The 25,524-nt window shown below is 37.9% G+C and overlaps 1 protein-coding gene across 1 annotated transcript in view; it reads right to left on the minus strand.

Moving 5' to 3' along the window:
* Window positions 1-9,230: 9,230 nt before the first annotated feature.
* The window catches only part of LOC133540944 (protein FAM163A-like), a 65,589-nt gene continuing 49,295 nt past the window's right edge, over window positions 9,231-25,524 (minus strand). Inside the window, exons 3-5 of the mRNA XM_061884027.1 lie at window positions 21,889-21,910; window positions 18,570-18,684; window positions 9,231-12,256 (exon numbers count right to left, since the gene is read on the minus strand). Coding sequence (XP_061740011.1) covers window positions 11,858-12,256; window positions 18,570-18,662 — 492 coding nt within the window. The 5' untranslated portion in view covers window positions 18,663-18,684; window positions 21,889-21,910 and the 3' untranslated portion in view covers window positions 9,231-11,857. The remainder of the gene's footprint in view (window positions 12,257-18,569; window positions 18,685-21,888; window positions 21,911-25,524) is intronic.

Genomic DNA, 25,524 nt, shown 5'->3' on the forward strand with positions numbered 1-25,524 from the left:
ACATACTTTGATTTTCCTTTGGTGAAAGTGGAATGCCATTGAGCACTATTTGACATGTACTTTTGTTCTTTTTGTACATACATTTAGGGTGGAACAAAATAAATGGGTGAAGCAGACAAAGGGCCGACTGATGATGAGGAGTGGTCCACCCCGGGTACCGACTTCATGTGAAAGTCCAGTCCATTGGAAGACCAGCAGGGGAACATCTTGAGTGGAGACAAGTCAGCAGCGCAGAGACGTCACCAACTGATGCAAAGAGGAGTTGTCCACCCCGGGTCCTGACTTTGAACAGATCCATAGTCATCCCATAACCTCTCCACGCAGGAGAGGGGGGCAGAGCAGAAAAAAGAGACGGCAGATCAACTTGGCGAAAAGAGGCCTATTTAAAGGCTAGGGTGTATAAATGAGTTTTAAGATGGGACTTAAAAGCTTCTAATGAGGTAGCATCTCTAACTGTTTTCAGAGTACTGGAGCCCGGGGAGGAGGAGGAGTATATTTTTATTTAAAATTCACTGAAATTCAAGTATTTCTTATATATATATATATATATATAAATATATATATATATATATATATATATATATATATATATATATATATATATATATATATATATATATATATATATAATATACATACTATATTATATGTACTCGGATGACAGGGGATGCAAAACAATAACAGTGCAATACGTTTTCATAACATGGTCACTACTGCCTACTTTGTCTTGTTATATTCTTATTTTACTGTTATATTTTTATTCCCATTGTTGCGTTTTAGTTTTTATTCTCATTGTAATATTTCTCTTTTTTGTTTCCATTTAAACCCCCATTATTTACTTTTTACTTTTATTTAAATTGATCTCAACTCTGTACACTGCTGCTGGAATGTTAATTTTCCTGAAGGAACTCTCCTGAAGGAATCAATAAAGTACTATCTATCTATGTAAGAGAAATACTTAAATTTCAGTGTTCATTTATTTATACATATACACACACATAACACTCCTCTACTCATTGTAGTATTTGAAAGTGTCAGTCATCAGCATAACAGTGAAAGCTAACACCGTATGTGCGTATGACGTCACCGAGCGGTGTTCAGTCGATGAAGATGTGCTTGATGAACATACTGAATGTCACTTTAAGAATAATCACACAAATATGTCAACATGTCAAGCAATTACAAACTTTTATTTGTCAAAATGTGTCTTTGTCAAAGGTCAGTGATCACATCCATGTTGTTGTGTCAAATTGTCCTCACATTCTGTCGACAGATTGAGTCGCTCGTAAAATAATGTATTTAGTAATACAATACCAAGGTGAACAAATGAAAGATGCATTCTCTGTGACAACACTTTAGTGCTGACTTTTATGAACACAGTACAGTGGTACCTCAACTTAAGAGTGTTTTGAGATAAGAGCTGACTCTTGACAATTTGTTATGCTTTAAGTTGCAAGCAAAAACCGAGCTGTGAGCATCCCCGCCATAAGTTGGTGTGCCACATGTCACATTAACTCCCATGAGAGCTTACTCGCTCGCATTAGCTTATGGCTAAAGAAATCGACATAACTTTGTTTTTCCAAGCATGGAAGTTAAGAGAGTAAAGGACTAGGGCGGGGGTCAGCAACCCACAGCTCTAGAGCCGCATGTACCTTTGAGCATTCCCGTACAGCATAAAAAGTTTGTTGGACAAAGTGAGACAAAGAAGGAGAGGCATAAAACACGTCTTTCTGTGGCAGCATCGGAGAAAGTTGTACATGTAAACAAACTACGGTGCGTTCAAGAAACACTGAAATTAGTAGGACAAAGCGGTGCTTGCCAAATACTCTAATCAGTGAAGCATGTACAACAAACAGTGGGATTTCTAACAATTAGGAAGGTTTGTGTCATGTTTGTCCTCCTACAGATAATATATTAAAACAAAAAATATTTTTTCCATTTTCACAGATCTCAGAAAGAGGTCCAGGGAGCCACTATGGCGGCACTAAAGAGCCGCATGAGACCTTACTCACTCGACTTATCTTATGGCTACAAATCGACATAACTTTGTTTTTCCAAACATGGAAGATAGGAGAGTGAAGGACTAGGGCGGGGGTCAGCAACCTGCAGCTCTTTAGCGCCGCCAAAGTGCCTCCCTGGACCTCTTTCTAAGATGTATAAAAATGGAAAAAATATTTGTTGTTTTAATATATTTTCTGTAGGAGGACAAACATGACACAAACCTTCCTAATTGTTACAAATCCCAATGTTTATGTAATACATGCTTAACTGATGAGAGTATATGGCGGGCACTAATTTCAGCAATCCTTGAACGCACCATAGTTTGTTTACATGTACAACTTTCTCCGATGTTGCCACAGAAAGACGTGTTTTATTATGCCACTCCTTCTTTGTCTCATTTTGTACAGCAAACTTTTTATGCTGTACGTCAGGGGTCGGCATCCCACGGCTCTAGAGCCGCATGCGGCTCTTTAGCGCCGCCCTAGTGGCTTTCTGGAGCTTTTTCAAAAATATATGAAAAATGGAAATGATGAGTGGGAAAAAACATATTTTTTGTTTTAATTTGGTTTCTGTAGGAGGACACACATGACACAAACCTCCCTAATTGTTATAAAGCACACTGTTTATATTAAACATGCTTCACTCATTCGAGTATTTGGTGTGCGCCGATTTGTCCTACTAATTTTGGCGGTCCTTGAACTCGCCCTAGTTTGTTTACATCTTTGATTGATTGATTGATACTTTTATAAGTAGATTGCACAGTTCAGTACATATTCCGTACAATTGACCACTAAATGGTAACACCCGAATAAGTTTTTCAACTTGTTTAAGTCGGGGTCCACGTTAATCAATTCATGGTATAATGTATTCATGTATAACTTTCTCCGACGTGATTTATGCCACTTCTTTTTCTGTCTCATTTTGTCAACCAAACTTTTAACGCTGTGCATGAATGCACAAAGGTGAGTTTTGTTGATGTTATTGACTTATGTGGAGAGTGCTAATCAAACATATTTGGTCACTGCATGACTGCAAGCTAATCGATGCTAACATGCTATTTAGGCTAGCTGTATGTACATATTGCATCATTATGCCTCATTTGTAGCTATATTTGAGCTCATTTAGTTTCCTTTAAGTCCTCATAATTCAATTTATATCTCATGACACACTATCAGTATGTAATATGGCTTTAAATTTTTTTGCGGCTCCAGACAGATTTGTTTTGTATTTTTGGTCCAATATGGCTCTTTCAACATTTTGGGTTGCCGACCCCTGCTGTACGTGAATGCACAAAAGTGAGCTTTGTTGGTGTTATTGACTTGTTGGACTGTTTATCAGGCATATTTGGTCAATCCATGACTGCAAGCTAATCGGTGCTAACATGCTAAATAGGCTAGCTGTATGTACATATTGCATCATTATGCCTCATTTGTAGGTATATTTGAGCTCATTTAATTTCCTTTACGTATGTCATCTGTGTGTTTAATTTATATTTGCATGTCATGAAAGAGTATCTGTATGTGATGAAGCTGCATTTGTCATAATTTTTTGTGTGTCATGTTGTTCCAGACCACAGCAAACGTTACCCAGTTGGCAAAAATTGTAATAAATCCATTAGATGAAGACAGCCTGCCCTTTCCTCAAACTTGGACACACCTCCATAGCTTTGGCCATTCTCAGCCAGTAATTTCCAGAAGTTATCTCATCCTATGAGAAGCCTCCATTTTATTAATAATTTCCAATGTTGCAAAAATGTGTAGAATAAAAATTAAAATACAACATTTCTCTCAACAAAGATTTGCATTAGCCTTTGATAGTTGGTAAATATAGCTAATATAGACACTTACATCATGTGTTGTCTTTACTATAACACTTGTATAAGGCTTTTAAAGTCATTTTGATAGTAGGCTATTATAGACACTTACATCATATGTGTTGCGTTCATTAAAACCGGATTTTAATTTTTTGCGGCTCCAGACAGATTTGTTTTTTGTATTTTCAGTCCAATATGGCTCTTTCAACATTTTGGGTTGCTGACCCCTGGACTATGGTGATTAAATTAAAATAAAAAACCGAAAAAAATAAACTTGACCAAACATGTTGCCAACTGGGTGAAACAATTTGAGTGTATCGCAGCTAGCAGAATGATAATAATTAAAACAATATCCACACGGAAGACATTTATCCATGAAAATGTGAAGAAGTGGTTGATAATGTATTTCAGAGAAAAGCAGGTGGAAGAAAATACTGTAGAGGTTGACTCTCCAAGGTAAGTGCTATATATTTTTATTACAGTACTGTAGTTGTTAGTACTACATTCTATTGTAGCTTTTATGAAATATTTAATATCAATCTTAATTTTAAAAGGGCATGTTACATGTAACATTGTATTGTTTGGGGGGGGGGTCCAAGCACCAATTGATTACAATTACCGGTTGTTTAGATTATACATGTTGATTTGAAATACAAGTGTTTAGAGCAGGGGTGTCAAACTCATTTTAGATGGGGGGCCACATGGAGAAAAGTCTACTCCCAAGTGGGCCAGACTGGTAAAATCACAGTACGGTAACTTAAAAATAAAGACAACTTCTGATTGTTTTCTTCGTTTAAAAATAGAACAAGCACATTCTGGAAATGTACAAATCATAATGTCATTGTTCTTTTTTCCACTTACACGTTGCGATTAATAGTATTCTATCTTTATTTGTTGTTATTCATACTTTTTAAATAAATTATGTGATAATGTTCATCAGTCGACTCATTGGTGTTAATTTTCAATGTATTAAGATCAAAAAATAATATCTAAATTGTCACACCATAGTGAGGGATGTCTTGTCTTGGTTTCTTCTGCATGTTTTAGTTTGAAAAGTAACTCCTCTCCTTTCAGGTCACTTGCCCTTCCTTTTGTGTCATCAGTCTGACGTCATCCCTGACCCCTGATTGTTTCCACCTGTTCCCCATTACCCTTATGTGTTTTATAAGCCCACACCTCCCTTTGTTCTGTGCCAGATTGTCTCGTTTATTCGTGACTCTCTATTCTCCTGCCCATGGCTTGCCTCCTCTCGTGTTTGAATACCTTGATCCTGAATTCCTTCGTTGATATTTTGAGTTTTCTTTTTCTCCTCCTCAGCAGAGTGATTTTGTGTTATTTAGTTTTGCAGCTGAAGTGGTGAGTTTTCAGTTTTTCCTTTTCCTCAATTTTTTGAGTGACATTTTTTGTTAACCTTTATTAGATTAGAGACAGTGTAGAAGTTTCATAGCCATTGTTTTTTTCTCCCATTGTAGCGTTTTTGTTTATGAATACGGGCGGTATAGCTCGGTTGGTAGAGCGGCCGTGCCAGCAACTTGAGGGTTGCAGGTTCGATCCCCGCTTCTGCCATCCTAGTCACTGCCGTTGTGTCCTTGAGCAAGACACTTTACCCACCTGCTCCCAGTGCCACCCACACTTGTTTAAAAATGTAACTTAGATATTGGGTTTCACTGTGTAAAGCGCTTTGAGTCACTTTGAGAAAAGCGCTATATAAATATAATTCACTTCACTTCACATTTTATAGAATATAAGGCGCCAAGTATAGTTGGTTATTGTTTTTGTGTTTTTCTCCTTTTGGAATGATTTTCGGTTGTTCCTTTTTTTTTTTTTTTGGGGAACTTTTTTTGCCGACTAGTTTAGTCATAGTCTATATTGAATTGTCCTGACGCTGGAGGTGAAAGGACGCTTTCAAATTAAAAGCCTACCGTATTAATCCCTACTCTGCATCTAAGTCCTATTTTTGGACCAAGCCTGACAATAATCTATTACAAAATGTTATTTATGTAGTTTGATAATTTTCCTCGACTGGTGTACTAACATGTGGTTTATTTTTTTAAATTTTTTTACATACGTAGCATCATGTACAAAGATACAAAGAATAGCTATTGAGACATCTAGTGGACACATTTAGAACAGCAGTTTCTTTCATTTAAAAATTTCGGCTCATTTTTATACTCAGCAAACTCATCCCGCGGGCCGGATAAAACCTGTTCGCGGGCCGGGCCGTACGTTTGACACCACTGGTTTAACGTTAGGAGCTCAGTCACAGATCCAATTAGACTCGTAGGTTGAGGTACTACTGTATAATAAAATTCTCAATCAAATTAACAGCTTTATCCCAGTGTCCTATAAAGTTATTCACTCTTTGTTATCAAAAAATAAAACATGTTTTGAAGCATGAGAAAGGAATTGATGAAAAAAACTAAACATTGATAATTACATATGTCATTTTTTGTTGAGAAAACGATGAAAAATGTGTGAATGAGCCCAAATCGCCAACATTTGTGTAAGACAAGTCCTGAAGAGGGATGCTGCTGTACACTATGTCGCAGATCACAAACAATGATAAATCACCTCCAAAAAGCTGTTTTTATTGGGAAGACTCAACATGAACGTGATAGGAGTACAAATAGTGAATGAGTCGCCCCATCAAAGCACATCATAAAAATAACATGTTCACATAATATTCCATCCGAAGCACACAAGCAATGAGTCTTAAGATAGTAAAACTTTTTGCATCACGGTCAGTAAAGACTAAAGACCCTTTCACACTCATCGTATCGTTACTGCAATTCACAAGATTTAACATTTAATTCATATAAATTTCCCTAGTTTAAAGAGGTATTAATGTATTTTTAGTCATTGACTTAACATCATAATTCTAACATTAGCATGGATGATTACCGTATTTTCCGGACCATAAGCCACTACTTTTTTCCAATGCGTTGAACCCTGCGGCATATAAAACAGTGCAGCTAATTTATAGATTTTTCTTCGCTAACGGCCATAGTGTTTTGTGTTTACCAAATCGTTTCTATTTTACACCGACAGACACTGAAAAGGTCAGTTATTGTTTGTGCTATGGTGCCATCTTTTGGACGAATTGGCTCACCGCAGTTGCTGCAGGTTGACTATGTACCGGAAGAATAACAGTCCATAGCGTTACTACTTGAAAGGATTATTTTATCACTCCAATCAATGTTGGCAAGTTTTACAATATAACCAAAACAATTCATACTTACTAAACTCTGTAGGAGTGTTTTCATGCATATTTTTATGGGCTATCGTAATGTGATCAAGCATTAGCAAATATGCTAACACATTTACAAGTGTCTGTTAGTATTATTAACTTACAATGGCATTTTTTTGGTATTGTTTCAGTTTGGTAAATTCACCTAAACGTCCCCGTGGAGTTATTGAGTCTGTTTAGCTGATTGGAGAGCTAGCTACCGAAGCTCGTGGGATCATGATGATGAATTTTGTTTTGGTTGATCAGTTATTTTACTGCTGTGTTACAGACACGGTTTGGAAACAATAAAGGTATGTAAATAAACATTTACAAAATATGGTTCATATTTGTAAAAATATTTTTTTCTTCTAAAAATAACGGTTGCGGCTTAAAGGTACCATATGTAATAATTTCATGCCAAGTCATCATTAAATGGTCCTGATATGTCAAAAGGCATTAATAAATCATGTTCTTTCGAATACCTTTATAACTGATAACGGTAGTTCAGCTGGGATATGCTCACTTCCAAATTAGATTTACAGCCCTGAAATCTTGTTATCCTTTTTATTTCGATGTCCCGCCCTCTACCATTTGACCAATTAGAAAATCAGTGAGTGTGTCACACCCAGTTTGCCAGTTACGCACAGCCCTCTTCGACTAGCTACTGCCACTGGTGAAGTTACTAAACATGTCAGACCTTAGTAAATCTAAAAGGTGTCATCATGATCCTCAACTTATTCAACACAAAACTTAAGAACAAAACGAAGATTTGTATCTGGGATGCCTTTGAAAGATGAAGACGATTGAAGGCGGAGAAAAATTTTTCATCTGACTCCAAACTTGCGGATTTCCTCCTTGATAGGTCAGTTAGGCAGTTACGTTTTCTTATTATTTGTAATAAATAGAAATGGACATTTCGTATGTAAACTATATTGTCCAATACAGTCTATAATCTTGTCTAAAAAAGCTAGTACAGTCGGGATGAAAAGTTTACATGCACATGTAAAGAACGTAATGTCATGGCTGTCTTGAGTTTCCAATAATATCTACAAAACTTATTTTTTTGTGATAGAGTTATTGGAGCACATACTTGCTAGTCATAAAAACATTCATGAAGTTTTGTTCTTTTATTAATTTATTATGGGTTTACTGAAAATGTGACCAAATCTGCTGGGTCAAAAGTATACATACAGCAATGTTAATATGTGGTTACATGTCCCTTGGCAAGTTTCACTGCAATAAGGCGCTTTTGGTAGCCATCCACAAGCTTCTGGTTGAGTTTTTGACCACTCCTCTTGACAAAATTGGTGCAGTTCAGCTACATTTGTGGGTTTTCTATCATGGACTAGTTTCTTCAACATTGTCCACACGTTTAACCTTAATTCTAGCCTGATTTAGCCATTCCTTTACCACTTTTGACGTGTGTTTGGGGGGTCATTGTCCTGTTGGAACACCCAACTGCGCCCAAGACCCGACCTCCGGGCTGATGATTTTAGGTTGTCCTGAAGAATTTGGAGGTAAATCTCCTTTGTAATTGTCCCATTTACTCTCTGTAAAGACCACATAACTTTCCCGAAGAAGGTCTTCTATTTGTCCATGTGATGTCAGATGAAACAAAAATGAAGCTGTTTGGCCACAATACCCAGCAATATAATTGGAGGAGGAAAGGTGAGGCCTTTAATCCCAGGAACACCACCCTACCGTCAAGCATGGTGGTGGTAGTATTATGCTCTGGGCTTGGTTTGCTGCCAATGGAACTGGTACTTTACCGAGAGCAAATACTGCAGGACAAATACAAAGGCGGATTACATCCAAATTCTTCAGGACAACCTAAAATCATCAGCCCAGAGGTTGGGTCTTGGGCAGTTGTGTGTTCCAATAGGACAATGACCCCCAACACACGTCAAAAGTGGTAAAGGAATGGCTAAATCTGGGTAGAATTAAGGTTTTAGAAAGGCCTTCCCAAAAGACCTGACTTAAACAAGTGGACAATGCTGAAGAAAGAAGTCCATGTCAGAAAACCAACAAATTTAGCTGAATTGCACCAATTTTGTAGTGGTCAAAAACTCAACCAGAAGCTTGTGGATGGCTACCAAAAGCGCCTTATTGCTTATGAAACTTGCCAAGGGACATGTAACCAAATATTAACATTGCTGTATGTATACTTTAGACCCAGCAGATTTGGTCACATTTTCATCCATCCATCCATCCATCCATTTAATACCACTTATTCCCTTTAGGGTCGCGGGGGGCGCTGGTGCCTATCTCAGCTACAATCGGGCGGAAGGCGGGGTACACCGTCTTGGAATCCATGCCACTGGACCCTGACTCGATTCTGTCAAGGATTGTGTGGTGACTATCTGAGCACCACTTTCCTCACGTTAAACAAAGTCACACACAGGCATCCTCCATAAAAGGATACACCCCTACCAGGAGGATCGTCATACTTGTTCGAGTGACCGCCGATGATATTATTATGTATAATTATTTCGATGGTGGTCCGTGTGGTCGAACTCGACATTTTAGCAGGGTAATGCCAACAATTTGTCCCGACTCTCGATGAAAATATTGCTGCTTTACTTTACAAATACATTTGGCTGGTTGACATCAGTAAAAAGTGGCATAATTACTTAGTAAACCATCTTGCAAGAAGCATAAACAAGAGAAACCTACAGCCTAGGACTTGTCGTTTGCCATTTGAAGTTCCTTGGAGGAGGATTCGAATTCAACTGTGTATCTGGCAACCTCAGTCATGGAGAGAGGAAGGAGACTACAGAATTTTGACCGTGACTGCAGTATGATTTTTGGCCACATTATTACATATGGCACCTTTAAATACCGGTGTGCTCTATAGCCCGGAAAATACAGTAGATTTTGTCTATTCAAGTTTAAAAATGTTAAAATTGAGAAAATAACACTATTCAAATAAGATATTTTGGTTTTCTATACATAGACAATCTTCTTTAAAGATTCTGCAACATCCCCAGGATGCTTAATTTAATTGCAGATTGAATAATGCTGGTTTTCAAAATTAAATACGTATCTCTAGCTGCACTTTCTTGGGAATTTTGCCTATCGTTCACAATCATTATGAAAGACATGACAATGAATGTATTGTTTTATTGTGCATTCTAAATATTAAGCAAATACGATCAAAAGTCTGTTAATAATGGAGGCTTGATATTTACATATTTGGATTATTTTAAGCATATGACTTAATTTAAAAAACGCATCACAACGTTCGCTTATTTTTAACAGCATCACTGATTATTACTAACTACAGACATTATGAGAGCCAACAAACATAATAAAACATCACTTACTGTACGAGGTCTGCAGTCATTAGGATGCCGACTGCCGGGATGTTCATATATTGCCATTTAGACGAAGAATGACCCATAATCCTCACAAAAAAAAGGGGGTCAGTGAATCCAAGCATGATCTAGAATAAACTTACAGGAAGCAAGGAAACATCTCGGCAGTCAATCATGTCGAAATTGTACACAAGCTTGTGATTACTGCATTGCCATAAATAGTTAGTCAGTGTTAGTGCTTATAATAACAATATCACTGTTGATTAAAGTTAAATTAGCAATGATTGTCTCACACACACACTAGGTGTGGAGAAATGTGTTGTCTGCATTTGACCCATCCCCTTGTTCACCCCCTGGGAGGTGAAGGGAGCAGTGAGCAGCAGCGGTGCCACGCCCGGGAATCATTTTGGGTGATTTAATCTCCAATTCCAACCCTTGATGCTGAGTGCCAAGTAGGGAGGTAATGGGTCCCATTTTTATAGTCTTTGGTATGACTCGGCCGGGGTTTGAACTCACAACCTCTAACCACTGGGCCACTGAGTAGGTAATATTCTACATTATATGAGTAGGTAAGTGGTAATATTCAAAACCAAATGTAAATGGGAGTAGTGTTGGACCTTTTCTGACAGTTATTAGATTTTATGGGCGGAATAGTGGAGCTCCCGTTGGCTCCACTGTAAGCAAACTATAGTTTACGTGTATTCAAAAATGTAAATACATTTTAAAATATCCATTCGTCGTCAAGTCTTTCATAATGATTGTGATATATATAGGCAAAATAAAAATAAAAAGTGCAGTTTCACTTTTTAAACGTCTTGCTAATTTCTAGATATACAAATCTTAATTTAGGATGCCTTGCCAAGTAAAATAACTAGCTGCATGGACAGATCATTTCACTACTTTTTAGTATCAGATTCCGCTACATTCTGTAAACTATTTTTTTTTTTTTGCAGTAGGTATAAATATCACATATTGGCGTTTTTATCGGTTTATTGAACCATTCTTTTTCCAGGGTGTTATGCTTTTAAATTGGTGTTTTACCCATAAGCTTATCAGATCATATCTGCTGAAAGAAGTCTAAAATCAGCAGTCAAACATATTGCATAGAGACAGATCATAATGACAGAAAAAGGGGGCGGGGTTGGGGGGGGACGACAAACGCATGCATTGAAAACACCCAGAATAGGTCAGATGACAAAATCTTAGACCTGACTGCATCCCAGCATCCAAAGGCTGGGTACACCCTGGACCGGTTGCCAGCCAATCACAGGGCCTGTATAATTGCATCCCTTCATTCTTTAACGCCTCCTTCAACATGTACAGTATTTGGCAGACAGTATGTAAACCGGGATTTAGGTAAAATAGCCCTCAGTCTGTAAATAACAGTCGATATATTGTGTATTTTACGTGTACAATTTGACAAAAACATCAAACACATTTGAGAATTCCAACTCACGCATAGTAATTGGATGCTAAAACTGCTTGGGCTTGTCAGCTGCAGTGTCACACCTGTGTGCTGATGGCTCCAGTGTTAGAGTAGAAATCAGGTGTTCTGCTCCGCCGGGCCTCTCTCAGCAGGGAGCCTCGGCCTGTTGGCAGCGGCATGACCAGAGCCTGGTTCTCGTAGTGCGTGGGCATGTAGGTAATGCGCTCGCCACCATTCCGCATCTCATCGCTGGTGCGGAGGAAAAAGGGGGAGCCGTAGGGGGAGCAGGTGGGGCAGTAGCGGCTACGCCCCGCCGCCGCTTTCCCGGCTTTGGAGGTGGCAGGCGGATCTGGCGGGGAAAGCGACAGCGGGGTGTCGATGGGGCCGTCCAGGCCAGAGACGCCGCATGCGTTGCATTCAAAGTGGTGCAGGGAGTTGGAGCTACTGTCAGACCCATTCTTCTTACAGCAGTAGTACTGTAAACAAATAAGCAACATAACAACATAAAAAGATACAATTTGGTTATTAGGAATGTGCATAGAATGTTTATTCACTCTATGGGAGGGACACAAAGTGAGCGAAAAACATCCATCCATCCATTTTCTACTGCTTATTCCCCTCTGGGGTTGCGGGTGGCGCTGGTGCCTATCTCAGCTACAATCGGGCAGAAGGCGGCGTACACCCTGGACAAGTCGGCACTCATCACAGGGCCAACATGTATATATATATATATATATATATATATATATATATATATATATATATATATATATATACACATACATATATACATTCATATATATATGTATATATATATATATATATATATATATATACACACATACATATATATACATACACATAAATATATACATACACATTAGAGATGCGCGGATAGGCAATTATATCATCCGCAACCGCATCACCAATGTCGTCATCCACCCGCCGTCCACCCGAATCAACATTTTATCAGAACCGCCCGCCGCTCGCCAACCGCCCGTTGAAATACATCAGAGGTCAGCCACCTTTACCACTCAAAGAGCTATTTAAACCCGTTTCCCAGAGTAAAGATGACAACGGGAGCCGCTAACGTTCTCGCAAATATCCAAAGGTGTTCATCCTGATGACAAGAATAAGGGCGTGCTGTAAAGCCATTGCCTTTGACACCTTCAACAACATGTACAAACCGATTGTTAGTCCAGCAACATATTGTAAGCAGCTTCCGCAATCACACGTACAAGATTGAAAGGCATACTGGGTGATACAGAGTACACTAATGGTTGTGATATAAACAATTTTAACACTCTTACTAATATGCGCCACGCTGTGAAGCCACACCAAACAAGAATGACAAACACATTTCGGGAGAACATCCTCACAGTAACACAACATAAACGCAACACAACAAATACCCAGAATCCTTTGCATCCGTGATGCTTCCTGAATATATTTTACACCCCTGCTGCCCCCAACCCCGCCCACCTTACCGACGCACGGGGGGGGTTGCTGCTAGCGGGGTGTATAAAATAGCCGGAAGTGTCATGGATGCAAAGGATTCTGGGTATTTGTTGTTTTGCGTTTGTGTTGTGTTACTGTGAGGATGTTCTCCCGAAATGTGTTTGTCATTCTTGTTTGGTGTGGCTTCACAGCGTGGCGCATATTAGTAAGAGTGTTAAAATTGTTTATATCACAACCATTGGTGTACTCTGTGTCACCCAGTATGCCTTGCAGCCGTGTGCGTGTTACTGCGGAAGCCACATACAACATGTTGCTGGACTGACAAGCAGATCGTACATGCTGTAGAAGGCGTCAAAGCCAATGGCTTTATAGCACGCCCTAATACTTATTAACTGGGTGACTACCGGCAGTCATTCTAGAAGAATGTTTACGTCTCCTATTATCTTCTTCGCTTTGTGACACGGGTCCTAAATGGCTTTTTGAATGGTAAAGGATACCGATCCCAGGAGATATATATATCTACATCCATCCATTTTTTACCGCTTATTCCACACACACACACACATATATATATATATATATATATATATATATATATATATATATATATATATATATATATATATATATATATATATATATATATATATATATATATATATATATATATATATACATTTTCTACCGCTTATTCCCCTTTGGGGTTGCGGGGGGTGCTGGTGCCTATCTCAGCTACAATCGGGCAGAAGGCGGTGTACACCCTGGACAAGTCGCCACTCATCACATATTCTTCTTCCTCCAAGAAGTTGAGTTTATACCAAAATAGATACATGCATGATACAGCAGAGGATTGGGAGAATGTCAAGTGGTCAGATGAAACCAAAATATAACTTTTTGGTGTAAACTCAACTTGTTGTTTTTAGAGGAATAAGAATACAGAGTTGCATACCAAGAACACCATAACTACTGTGAAGCATGGGGGTGGAAACATCATGCTCTGGGGCTGTTTTTCTGCTAAGGGGACAGGACGATTGATCCGTGTTAAGGAAAGAATGAATGGGGCCATGTATAGTGAGATTTTGAGCCAAAACATCCTTGCATCAGTGAGAGCTCAGAATGGTTGACCAAATACTTATTTTCCACCATAATTTACAAATAAATTCTTTAGAATTCCTACAATGTCAATTCCTGGATTTTTTTTTCACATTCTGTCTCTCACCGTTGAAGTGTACCTATGATGAAAATTACAGACCTCTGTCATCATTTTAAGTGGGAGAACTTGCACAATCGGTGGCTGACTAAATACTTTTTTGCCCCACTGTATGTACATATATATATATATATATAAATTAGGGCTGTCAAGGATAATGTTTTTCAGAATGCTATTAATCACATAAAAAAGGTTGCATTCATCTTGTATAAACGTAGATTAGTCACGTAACTTGCATTTAAGCAAAACATAAAAAGAATATATTGTGTATAACATTATAACAATAAAATGTAATGTGGGAAAATATTGTTCTTTTTATTCAGTTATTTAAATAAGTAATTTACTGCGACAAATCAATATTCAAAAAGTGTGATTTTGAGTTGAGTTGAGTTGAGTTTGTGTTTATTTGGAACATGGATGCATACAACACGATACATCACGATTTCCAGTTTCTCCATTCAACATGTTCGAAAAGGAGAGTTCTAAGAGAGTACAGCTTGTAGTTTCAGTGTGTACAATTAAATAGTCTGGTTAAATGATTCTCAAACTGGTACAAGGGCTCCATCTAGTGGTTCGCCTAAGAATCACTTGATTAAAGTTCCATGTTTTATTTTTCTATATTCAAACAGTATTACTGTTCAAACTTTGTGTAATGTTACAGTGACTAACAAATTAAATATTCTTGTTTAAGAAAACATCAACCTTGTTTTTACTACTACTTAGGCCTATTATGCTAAAGCATTTTAATGTTGGTAATTATGTGGTGCTTGGAGAGCCAAGTGTTTTCTGAGGTTGTACTTAGTGAAACAAGTTTGTGAACCACTGGCCTAGTTGTTCAGACAGCAGTGTTTGTATAAGTTTAGATTGGGGTAAGTTGTTTTGTGAAGGGGGAAAACGTTAATGTCTCTCTGTTTTCATTTTGTCCATGAATCACGATTTTTGTTTTTAAATGTCAATAAAAAAGGTAATACTAACCTAATAACTATCTATTTATGTCACTACACGATTTATACGGGAGGATAGGCACACGTGAAGACTGCGTCACTTCCTGGACTTGCAACTTCTTTTTTACAATGGAGCGTTGTGACGTCATGTTCTGAGATGTTTTAATGTTTTGTTCATTTAATTTATTTGTATGAGCAATAGCTTACCCAGCAGTAAAATGGGACACAAATATAAACATGAACAAAGAGTAGATTAAAAAATCTGGAAGTTTTTTTTATTTTTTTTATTTCAACCACTTTCACTCGCCACTGACTCCCATCGCATAATTTATTTTTTTAAATGCTGATTATTTACTTACTGTAACTTGAATCTATATCTACAGCCTGACAAACAGAAGACTTTTAAATGCCCAGTTTTGTGAATTAATGTATTTGTTGTAAATAAAGTACAGTATTTTCTGGACCATAGAGCTCATCGCCGCATTTGCTGATGAGCTGGTCTTGTCAGGTCTATTTTCATACAAAAGGCGCACCGGATAATACTCGTATGTTGAAGCACAATACAATCCATCAAGTGGTGCAGCTTCATAGCTTACCCAAGTCGTACTAAAACATTTTGGTAGATTTTTGAGCACTGTGTGTTATACAGTAACACAGAATACAGTCGTCCCTGTGGTTCGATTGAGGGTGGAAACACGCCCTTTTTCCACTACAATACAGAGGGAATAATGTCGCTCATTTGTTAACTTTTCACAGGAAATGATATCTCATAACCTTAAGTATCACTGCCAATCTGCTGGTGCAAATGATAAAGCAACGACTGAGTTTCCTGATGTGTTAGCCGAGATTATAAAATGAATAATTGTTTTCAATTTGTTCTATTACTGTTGAACTTAATTCTTGCATTTGAGTGTTTTTTGGACTGTACTTTATGTCCTTAATGTGTAGAGTGTAATACCGTACACTACGCGTTAATTTAGGTATACGTTTTGACTGACAATGCGGTGTAGGAACCACTTTTGTTTTTGTCAACAATGACAAAATGATTCTGTATTCACGACCATAACTTGACGATGAAAACCTAATAAACATGGGTCTTTGATGACGAGGGGTGATGAGATTTGACTGGACAAAAATGTTATTTGGCAAAAGATCGAGGTATTGTTAACTAATTTTTGTTTTTAATCAATCATCATTTGATACAACGTTTCAACCTTTATACCAATTAACAATACTTATTGACGTACTTTTATCAATAAGAATTATTTTTTCAGACTAAAAACTTTAATTTTCGTCAACTAAAAATATGGATCGAAGACTGAGGCATGATGTAAGTGTCTATATTAGCTATATTAGCCAACTATCAAAATGACTACAAACCCCGTCTCCATATGAGTTTGGAAATTGTGTTACATGTAAATATAAACTGAATACAATGATTTGCAAATCCTTTTCAACCCATATTCAGTTGAATATGCTACAAAGACAACATATTTGATGTTCAAACTGATAAACATTTTTTTTTGTTGCAAATAATCATCAACATAATGAAGAGATTCATATAGCCTACTGACGTGTATTTATAAATGGTTGATTTATATAGGCTAGTAAGGTAAAGTGTTGTACCTGACAAGTTTCGGCTACCTTGCTTCTGCAGCCTTCATCCTCATGGATGAAGGCTGCAGAAGCAAGGTAGCTGAAACTTGTCGGGCGGAAGGCGTACACCCTGGACATATCGCCACCTCATCGCAGGGCAAACACAGATAGGCAGACAACATTCACACTCACATTCACACACTAGGGCCAATTTAGTGTTGCCAATCAACCTATTCCCAGGTGCGTATTTTTTGCGGTGGGAGGAAGCCGGAGTACCCGGAGGGAACCCACGCATTCACAGGGAGAACATGCAAACTCCACACAGAAAGATCCCGAGCCCGCGATTGAACCCAGGATAACTCAGGACCTTCGTATTGTGAGGCAGATGCACGAACCCCTGTATCAACGTGCTGCCTATGTATATATATATATATATATATATATATATATATATATATACATCCACCCATTTTCTACCGCTTATTCCCTTTCGGGGTCGCGGGGGGCGCTGGCGCCTATCTCAGCTACAATCGGGCGGAAGGCAGGGTACACCCTGGACAAGTCGCCAACTCATCGCAGGGCCAACACAGATAGGCAGACAACATTCACACTCACATTCACACACTAGGGCCAATTTAGTGTTGCCAATCAACCTATCCCCAGGTGCATGTCTTTGGAAGTGCGAGGAAGCCGGAGTACCCGGAGGGAACCCACGCAGTCAAGGGGAGAACATGCAAACTCCACACAGAAAGATCCCGAGCAGAGGACTGCAGGAACTTCGTATTGTGAGGCAGACGCACTGACCCCTCTGCCACTGTGAAGCCCATATATATATATATATATATATATATATATATATATATGTATATATATATATATATATATATATATATATATATATATATAGGTTGATTGGCAACACTAAATTGGACCTAGTGTGTGAATGTGAGTGTGAATGTTGTCTGTCTGTCTATCTGTGTTGGCACTGCGATGAGGTGGCGACTTGTCCGCTTGTAGCTGAGATAGGCGCCAGCGCCCCCCGCGACACCAAAAGGGAATAAGCGGTACAAAATGGATGGATGGATGGATGGATATATATATATATATATATATATATAAGAAATACTACGTTACCCCCCTCTCAAATTCGGAGGTGTCAAGGATGGCAAGTATGGTTTAGCTGCAGCTCTAATGTAGAAATTATTAAATTGTGATTACAACAAATAAGCATTTTCTTACAAAATACTAAGATAAAAAAAAAAGATGGCTGCCAAAATGGAAATAAACGTGTTCCTTAACCTGAGGACCACCCGTAACAATAAGAGTATTATTGTGGTTGTAGAAGTGCACTGCATGGTACCGAGCTATGTCTTTTATATTCGACCACATAAGGGGGTCAAAAATATTTCAGACACCAAATTATACATTTTTTTAATGCAACTCTTACACTGCTTCTCATTAGATTGTGTCATGCCACGTGAGTGTATTTCTTTCATTCCCCTGCCAGCAGCGTTGGATTTGATTAGAGAAAAAGAACACTGGATCCACACTTGCACCCAAAGCTAAAGAAACATACTGTACCTGGAGTCGACAGTAACAGAGCACAGCTATGATACACAGAAGTATCACTGTGGCCAGTATTCCTCCAGTAATAACAACAGTTCCAGCTGTCATCCGACCAGCTCTCCATCAAACTCTGAAAGCGGTACAAGAAAGGACAATATTCAATGGAGGGAGTCACATCACACGTTTAAAAACATGTCATCCATTTCATATCATAATCTTTCCATAATATAAATACATTGCATCCGGGTAATATTCACACCTCTTTAGTTTTTCCACATTTTATGTTACATCCTTATTACAAAATGGAATACATTTTTGTCCTTAAAGCTCTATACACAATACCCCGTTGTGAGAATGTGAAACATTTTTGTTTTGTTTTTTGTTTTTAGAAATTTGGGCAAGAAATCTGCGTTCAAAGAACTCCGGCTTATTAGTGATTCCCAGAGGCCAAAAAATGTCTGCGGGCTATAGACCATTTTCTATTCGGTCTCCAGTACTCTGGAATGCCCTACCGGCAACAGTTAGAGATGCTACTTCAGTAGAAGCATTTAAGTCCCATCTTGAAACTCATTTGTATACTGTAGCCTTTATATAGACCCCCCTTTTAGACCAGTTGATCTGCCGTTTCCTCCCTTTTCTGTTCGGCCCCCCATTTCCCTCGTCCATTGCACCGGTCGCCCTAGGAGTGGGGGTGGGGGGGGGGGGAGGGGTGTCACCCACATCTATGGTCCACTCCAAGGTTTCTCATTGTCATTCCACTGGGTTGAGTTTTTCCTTGCCCCAATGTGGGATCTGAACCGAAGATGTCGTTGTGGCTTGTGCAGCCCTTTGATATATAAATAAACATTGATTGATTGATTGACCTTATAGCAAAGGCTGTGAATATGGATTTGCATGTAATTTCTTATTTTATTTTTCATAAATTTGCACAAAAAATAACTTGTCAATATGGGGTAATGTGTGTAGAATTTCAAGGAAAAAAATTAATGTATTACATTTTGTAATAAGGCTGTAACTTAATAAAATGTGGAAAAAGTGAACTGCAGTGAATACTTTCCAGATGCCCTGTATATAGGGATGGGAATCGAAACAAGAGGTTCCCAGTGTATCAATTCCTTGGAATCGCTTGCTAGTTTGTCTAGCTGTTTGTTCACTTAACGGTTCTTCCGGTTGGGGATGACGTCATAACGCAACGTGCTTAGTGACGTCAGCAACAAAGTGGTGCCCGGGTGGAAAAAGCACACCAAATTTTCCTGCCACTTTCCCAAAAAAGATTGCAACAGTTCCAAGGTTGCTATTTCTTCAGAGGAGGACATAAGCGAAATATACTGAAACATTTGAACATACGGCGCGGAATTTCGGGAGTCTCCCGGAAAATCTGGGAAGGTTGGCAAGTATGTTAGTCAAGCCTCTATTCAATAATTTAATACTACCATGATGATCATGGCTTTCGGTTTAAAAAACCAAAAGCCATGAAAATCTGAGATTTTCAATTTAAGGTTTTCTTAAGCTCTAGGCCAGTGGTTCTCAAATGGGGGTATGCCAAGGGGTAAGTGAGGTTTTTCTTTAAATATTCTAAATATACCAACAATTTAAAAATCCTTTATAAATATATTCATTGAATATATACTTGTTCTTATGCTATCTGAACGCACCATGTTCTCTGCTGGCTGTACATATCCTACCAAGTAAGACCTACACTGTTTCAATGTCCATTTCTCTGTTGATGCAATTCTTGATGACTGAAGTACTGATATCAACCAAAGCTCCTCATCCCACCCCCCGGATTGTAAATAATGTAAATAATTCAATGTATATACAATGATGACTAACCTGTGTGATGACTGTCACTGTTTTATGCTGATAGTATATATTTGTACCATGAATTGATTAACGTGGACCCCCACTTAAACAAGTTGAAAACCTTATTCGGGTGTTACCATTTAGTGGTCAATTGTACGGAATATGTACTGAACTGTGTAATCTACTAATAAAAGTTTCAATCAATCAATCAATACTTCAACTTCAATGTAATTTTATAAACTGTGAAAAGAAATGCAACAATGCAATATTCAGTGTTGACAGATAGATTTTTTGTGGACATGTTCCACAAATATTGATGTTAAATATTTATTATTTTGTGAAGAAATGCTTAGAATTAAGTTCATGAATCCAGATGGATCTCTATTACAATCCCCAAAGAGGGCACTTTAAGTTGATGATTACTTCTATGTGTAGAAAACTCTTTCTCTATGATTAAATCATTTGTTTATTTCTCAAAAAGTTTTTAGTTATCTTTATATCTTTTTTTCCAAATATTTCCAGAAAGACCACTACAAATGAGCAATATTTTGCACTGTTTTACAATTTAATAAATTAGAAACTGATGACATAGTGCTGTATTTTACTTCTTGATCTTTTTTTCAACCAAAAATGCTTTGCTATGATTAGGGGGTACTTGAATTAAAAAAATGTTCACAGGGGGGACATCACTGAAGGTATGTTCAGAACCACTGCTCTAGACAATAAAAATTTGGCTTATCAACGCCTACAGCTGCCATAATAAAAGATGAGCCTGTTTTGATGCTATGATAAATGATATGTTGTGATGTTGTATTTAATTTTTTTACTATACCATAAATGTATTGTGTGCTTTTTTTCCTGTTCTCCCTTTTCCTTTTCTTTTTCTTTGAAATTTTAGTTTTACTGGCTTTTTTACATCATGGCCAGGGTGCAACAGATTAAAACTTGCCTTCTGGCTAATTCAGGTTTTTTTAACCATGTGTTTTATGAAATTGCATTTTCCTTTTTGAAATAAACTTATCTTAATCTTAAAACATCAACATTGTTTTAAAAGAAGGTTCGAAATATCTTGTGTTGCATATTATAAGCCTCAGTTATTATATTAGTTTCACCTTGTAAATCTAAACAAACCTTTGCATTGTATATTTCCTAGGTGGATGACAAAGATTCTTGAATTTTAAGATTGTTACATTCTTGTGTAATTTCAACATGTTTGAATTTGTTCAATTCTATAGAATATTTTTGTTTAATTTATTTTCAAAAGTGTTTTTTTTCTATGCTATGTGCCTCTTAAGACCTCACTGCTGGCTTTGTAAGGTCATGTTCGCTCTAAACTAAACATAACTGATGCTAATCAATCAGTTGTGTTTTGTTTTTCCAAATAAAAATCGATAAGAGAATCGATAAAGAGCCGAATCGTTATGCAGAATCATAAGTGTAATCGGAACCCAAAAAATCTTATCAATTCCCATCCCTAACTGTATATAAAAGTTTATATGAAAAGAGCCATGGTTAATGATGTTATACTCACTTTTAGCAAAGCGGCTTAACACCTGGAAGAAAATAAAAATAAATGACATGTTTTCAGTAATAAATATTGTACTTTGTATTCACTTAAACCAGCTGTGTCCAAAGTGAGGCCATTTGTGAGTAGCAGCCCATACAACCCCAGCAAAGATGATGGAATCACTGGGCTTGGAGGATATTCATTCAGTTGTTTGATTTTGTAGAAAAATGCAGATGACAGACATGACACAAAACCATAGTCATTTTAAATGGCAACTTTTGTCTTTAAAAAACACCAAGAAATCAAGAAAATAAATTGTGGTAGTCTAGATCAGTTTCATTTTTACATCAAGCTGAATTAAAAAAATTATGTAATCATGAAAAAGAAAAACACTACAACAAAGCAATAGTTCTATGTTGCGCCACCTTTATCTTTTAAAACAGTTTGCCGTCTCTGAGGCACGTACTCAAAGAACTGGAACAGCCAAAAGTTCCAGCATCATCACCTTGCCAAATGCAGATTTTCCATTCACCACTGAATAGGACTTTCATCCAGTAATCCATTAACTATGATTGCTTTTCCTTACCGTATCGGAATCTTGTTTTTTCTGTTTAGTTGTTAATGACAGCATTTGTTTAACTTGTTTTTATTTAAATCTCATTTCCTTTAGGATATTTATTATATTTCAGTTACAGAGAGTGATCCGTTGTTTGTTCTTCATTTGTTCTCACTGTAAAGGCATTGGCAGATCCTTGCATTGACATTTTAACCTTAAGAAACATAAAACACTGGGGTCCAAACTAGGGCTGGACAATATATAGAATATACTCAATATATCGCGGGTTGTCTCTGTGGGATATAAAAAATTACTATATCGTAATATTTGAGTTCCGCATATTTCGGACTATAAGTTAGAGGTTTTTTTCATAGTTTGGCCGGGGGTGCGACATATACTCCGGAGCGATTTATGTGTGAAATTATTAACACATTACCATAGAATATCAAATAATATTATTTATCTCATTTGCGGAACAGACGAAGAAAATGTCAGCAATCGTCACACACATGTCAACCAATAAAAATTGGTCATGGAAGAAGTACATTGTGGGTCATGGAATGCTAACTGCTATATGTTACTGCCGTAGCTATTAAAATGGATCATTTCATCGTTGGCGGTAACTTATAAAAACTGAGAAGGGCTAAACAAAAATGGCACCGAAAAGGTAATCATGTAGTGCAGATTACACAATATCAAATAATATTATTTATCTCATTCGCGGAAGAGACGAAGAAAATGTCAGCAATCGTCACATACACGTCGACCAATAAGAATTCGGCAGGGGAGGGTCATGACAGAAGTTGCATTGTGGGTCATGGGATGCTAACTGCTATATGTTGTTAAAATGGATCATTTCAACGTTGGCGGTAACTTAGAAAAACTGAGAAGGGCTGAACAAAAATGGCTCCGAAAAGGAGATCATGTACTGCAGATTACAAACTGGACGTAGTGAAATATGCAGCAGAAAACAACAAGAGGAAGCGGCGCATACCTTTGGAGTTGGCAGAGTTGTTTAGAAGCGACATCGAGGAAGAAGATTTCATGGTATTTATCGATTAGGAGTGTAGCATGTTCTATATGTTATAGTTATTTGAATGACTCTTACCATAATATGTTACGTTAACATACCAGGCACCTTCTCAGTTGGTTATTTATGCGTCATATAACGTACACTTATTCAGCCTGTTGTTTACTATTCTTTATTTATTTCAAATTGCCTTTCAAATGTCTATTCTTGGTGTTGGATTTTATCAAATAAATTTCCCCTAAAAACGCGACTTATACTCCAGTGCGACGTATATATGTTTTTTTTTTCCTTCTTTATTATGCATTTTCGGACGGTGCGACGTATACTCCGAAGCGATTTATAATCCAAAAAATACGTTATTCATTCTCACGCAGTTGCTAATAGCGGACATTACACTTCAACTCTTCTCAGTCTTTCTTGTCTCTCCTTCTCACAGAGACATAAAACAAACGCAACTTCTTACATATGTCACATACTGTCGCGCGTGCAACGTCATATGCCCTCGCCGAGCAGAGAGGTAGCAGCATGGTAACGTTAGCTGTAGTGCTACCGGAGCTATGCGAGTGGTAATACAAGAGAAAGAAGGTGCGAATCTGGTAACTAATGAAGGAAGAATTCATTCCCAAGAAAAACAGCAGGGAGTCCATCGTCTGGGGGTTGTTTGGCTTCAAGCGGGAAGATGTTGAACAAGTATGCGGCAAAAGCGTTGCTACAAAAAGTAGCACCAACTGCTAATTTGTAGCATCATTTGAAAAGTCACCCGCTCGAGAATAAAGAGTGCTTGAAACTCTGCATGTCAACATCTCCATTCGGTGCCATACAATGCGTGTTTCCCCCCGTCTTTATCAAAATATAACTATTAGAGATGTCCGATAATATCGGACTGCCGATATTATCGGCTCATAAATGCTTTAAAATGTAATATCGGAAATTATCGGTATCGGTTTCAAAATGATCGGTATCGGTGTCAAAAAGTAAAATTTATGGATTTTTATAACACCGCTGTGTACACAGGCGTAGGAAGAAGTACAGAGCGCCAATAAACCTTAAAGGCACTGTCTTTGCGTGCTGGCCCAGTCACATACTACTTACAGCTTTTCACACACACAAGTGAATGCACTTGAATGAACTTGGTCAACAATACAAGTCACACTGAGGGTGGCTGTATAAACAACTTTAACGCTGTTACTAATATCCTCAACACTGTGAACCCACACCAAACAAGAATGACAAACACATTTCGGGAGAACATCTGCACCGTAACACAACATAAACACATCAGAACAAATACCCAGAACCCTTTGCGGCATTAACTCTTCAGGGATGCTACAATATACACCCCCCGCTACTCCCTACCCCTCCCACACCTGAACAATGCCCCCCACCAACCCCGCCCACCTCAACCTCCTCATGCTCTCCCAGGGAGAGAATGTCCCAAATTCCAAGCTGGTGTTTTGAGGCATGTAAAAAAAATAATGCACTTTGTGACTTTAATAATAAGTATGGCAGTGCAATGTTGGCATTTTTTTCCACAACTTGAGTTGATTTATTTTGGAAAACCTTGTTACATTGTTTAATGCATCCAGCGGGACATCACAACAAAATTAGGCATAATAATCTGTTAATTCCATGACTGTATATATCTTAACGGTTGATATCCGTATTAGTAATTGAGAGTTGGACAATATCGTAATATCTGATATCGGCAAAAGAGCCGCTATGGGAAATCTCTTATAACTACAGATGTCAACGTTCTGTTTGTGCTGCAAACTTGTGCGTTCTTCGACTGGAGTGCGTACCAGCTTTTTTGTTGTGTTTTGTAAAATCTTGACATCTTTTGCCCAACTCTCTTGAAGAACTCTGACATTTTTTTTAGCCTTTTCACGATTTGAACGGTTCCAACAGACTAAACCGACGCAAGCATAGGGCATTTTTCTTCGAGAAAGGCAAAATGCCGCCCAGAATGCAATGACAACAGACGCTCGCTGGCCCACCACTTCGAGCCTCGCATAATTAACGAGCCGGACGTGATGTCAGGTGAATACAATCTTTATAAAAAATTTGACTAATAGGC

This window comes from Nerophis ophidion, linkage group LG22, assembly GCF_033978795.1.
Source record: "Nerophis ophidion isolate RoL-2023_Sa linkage group LG22, RoL_Noph_v1.0, whole genome shotgun sequence".
Classification (NCBI taxonomy): domain Eukaryota; kingdom Metazoa; phylum Chordata; class Actinopteri; order Syngnathiformes; family Syngnathidae; genus Nerophis; species Nerophis ophidion.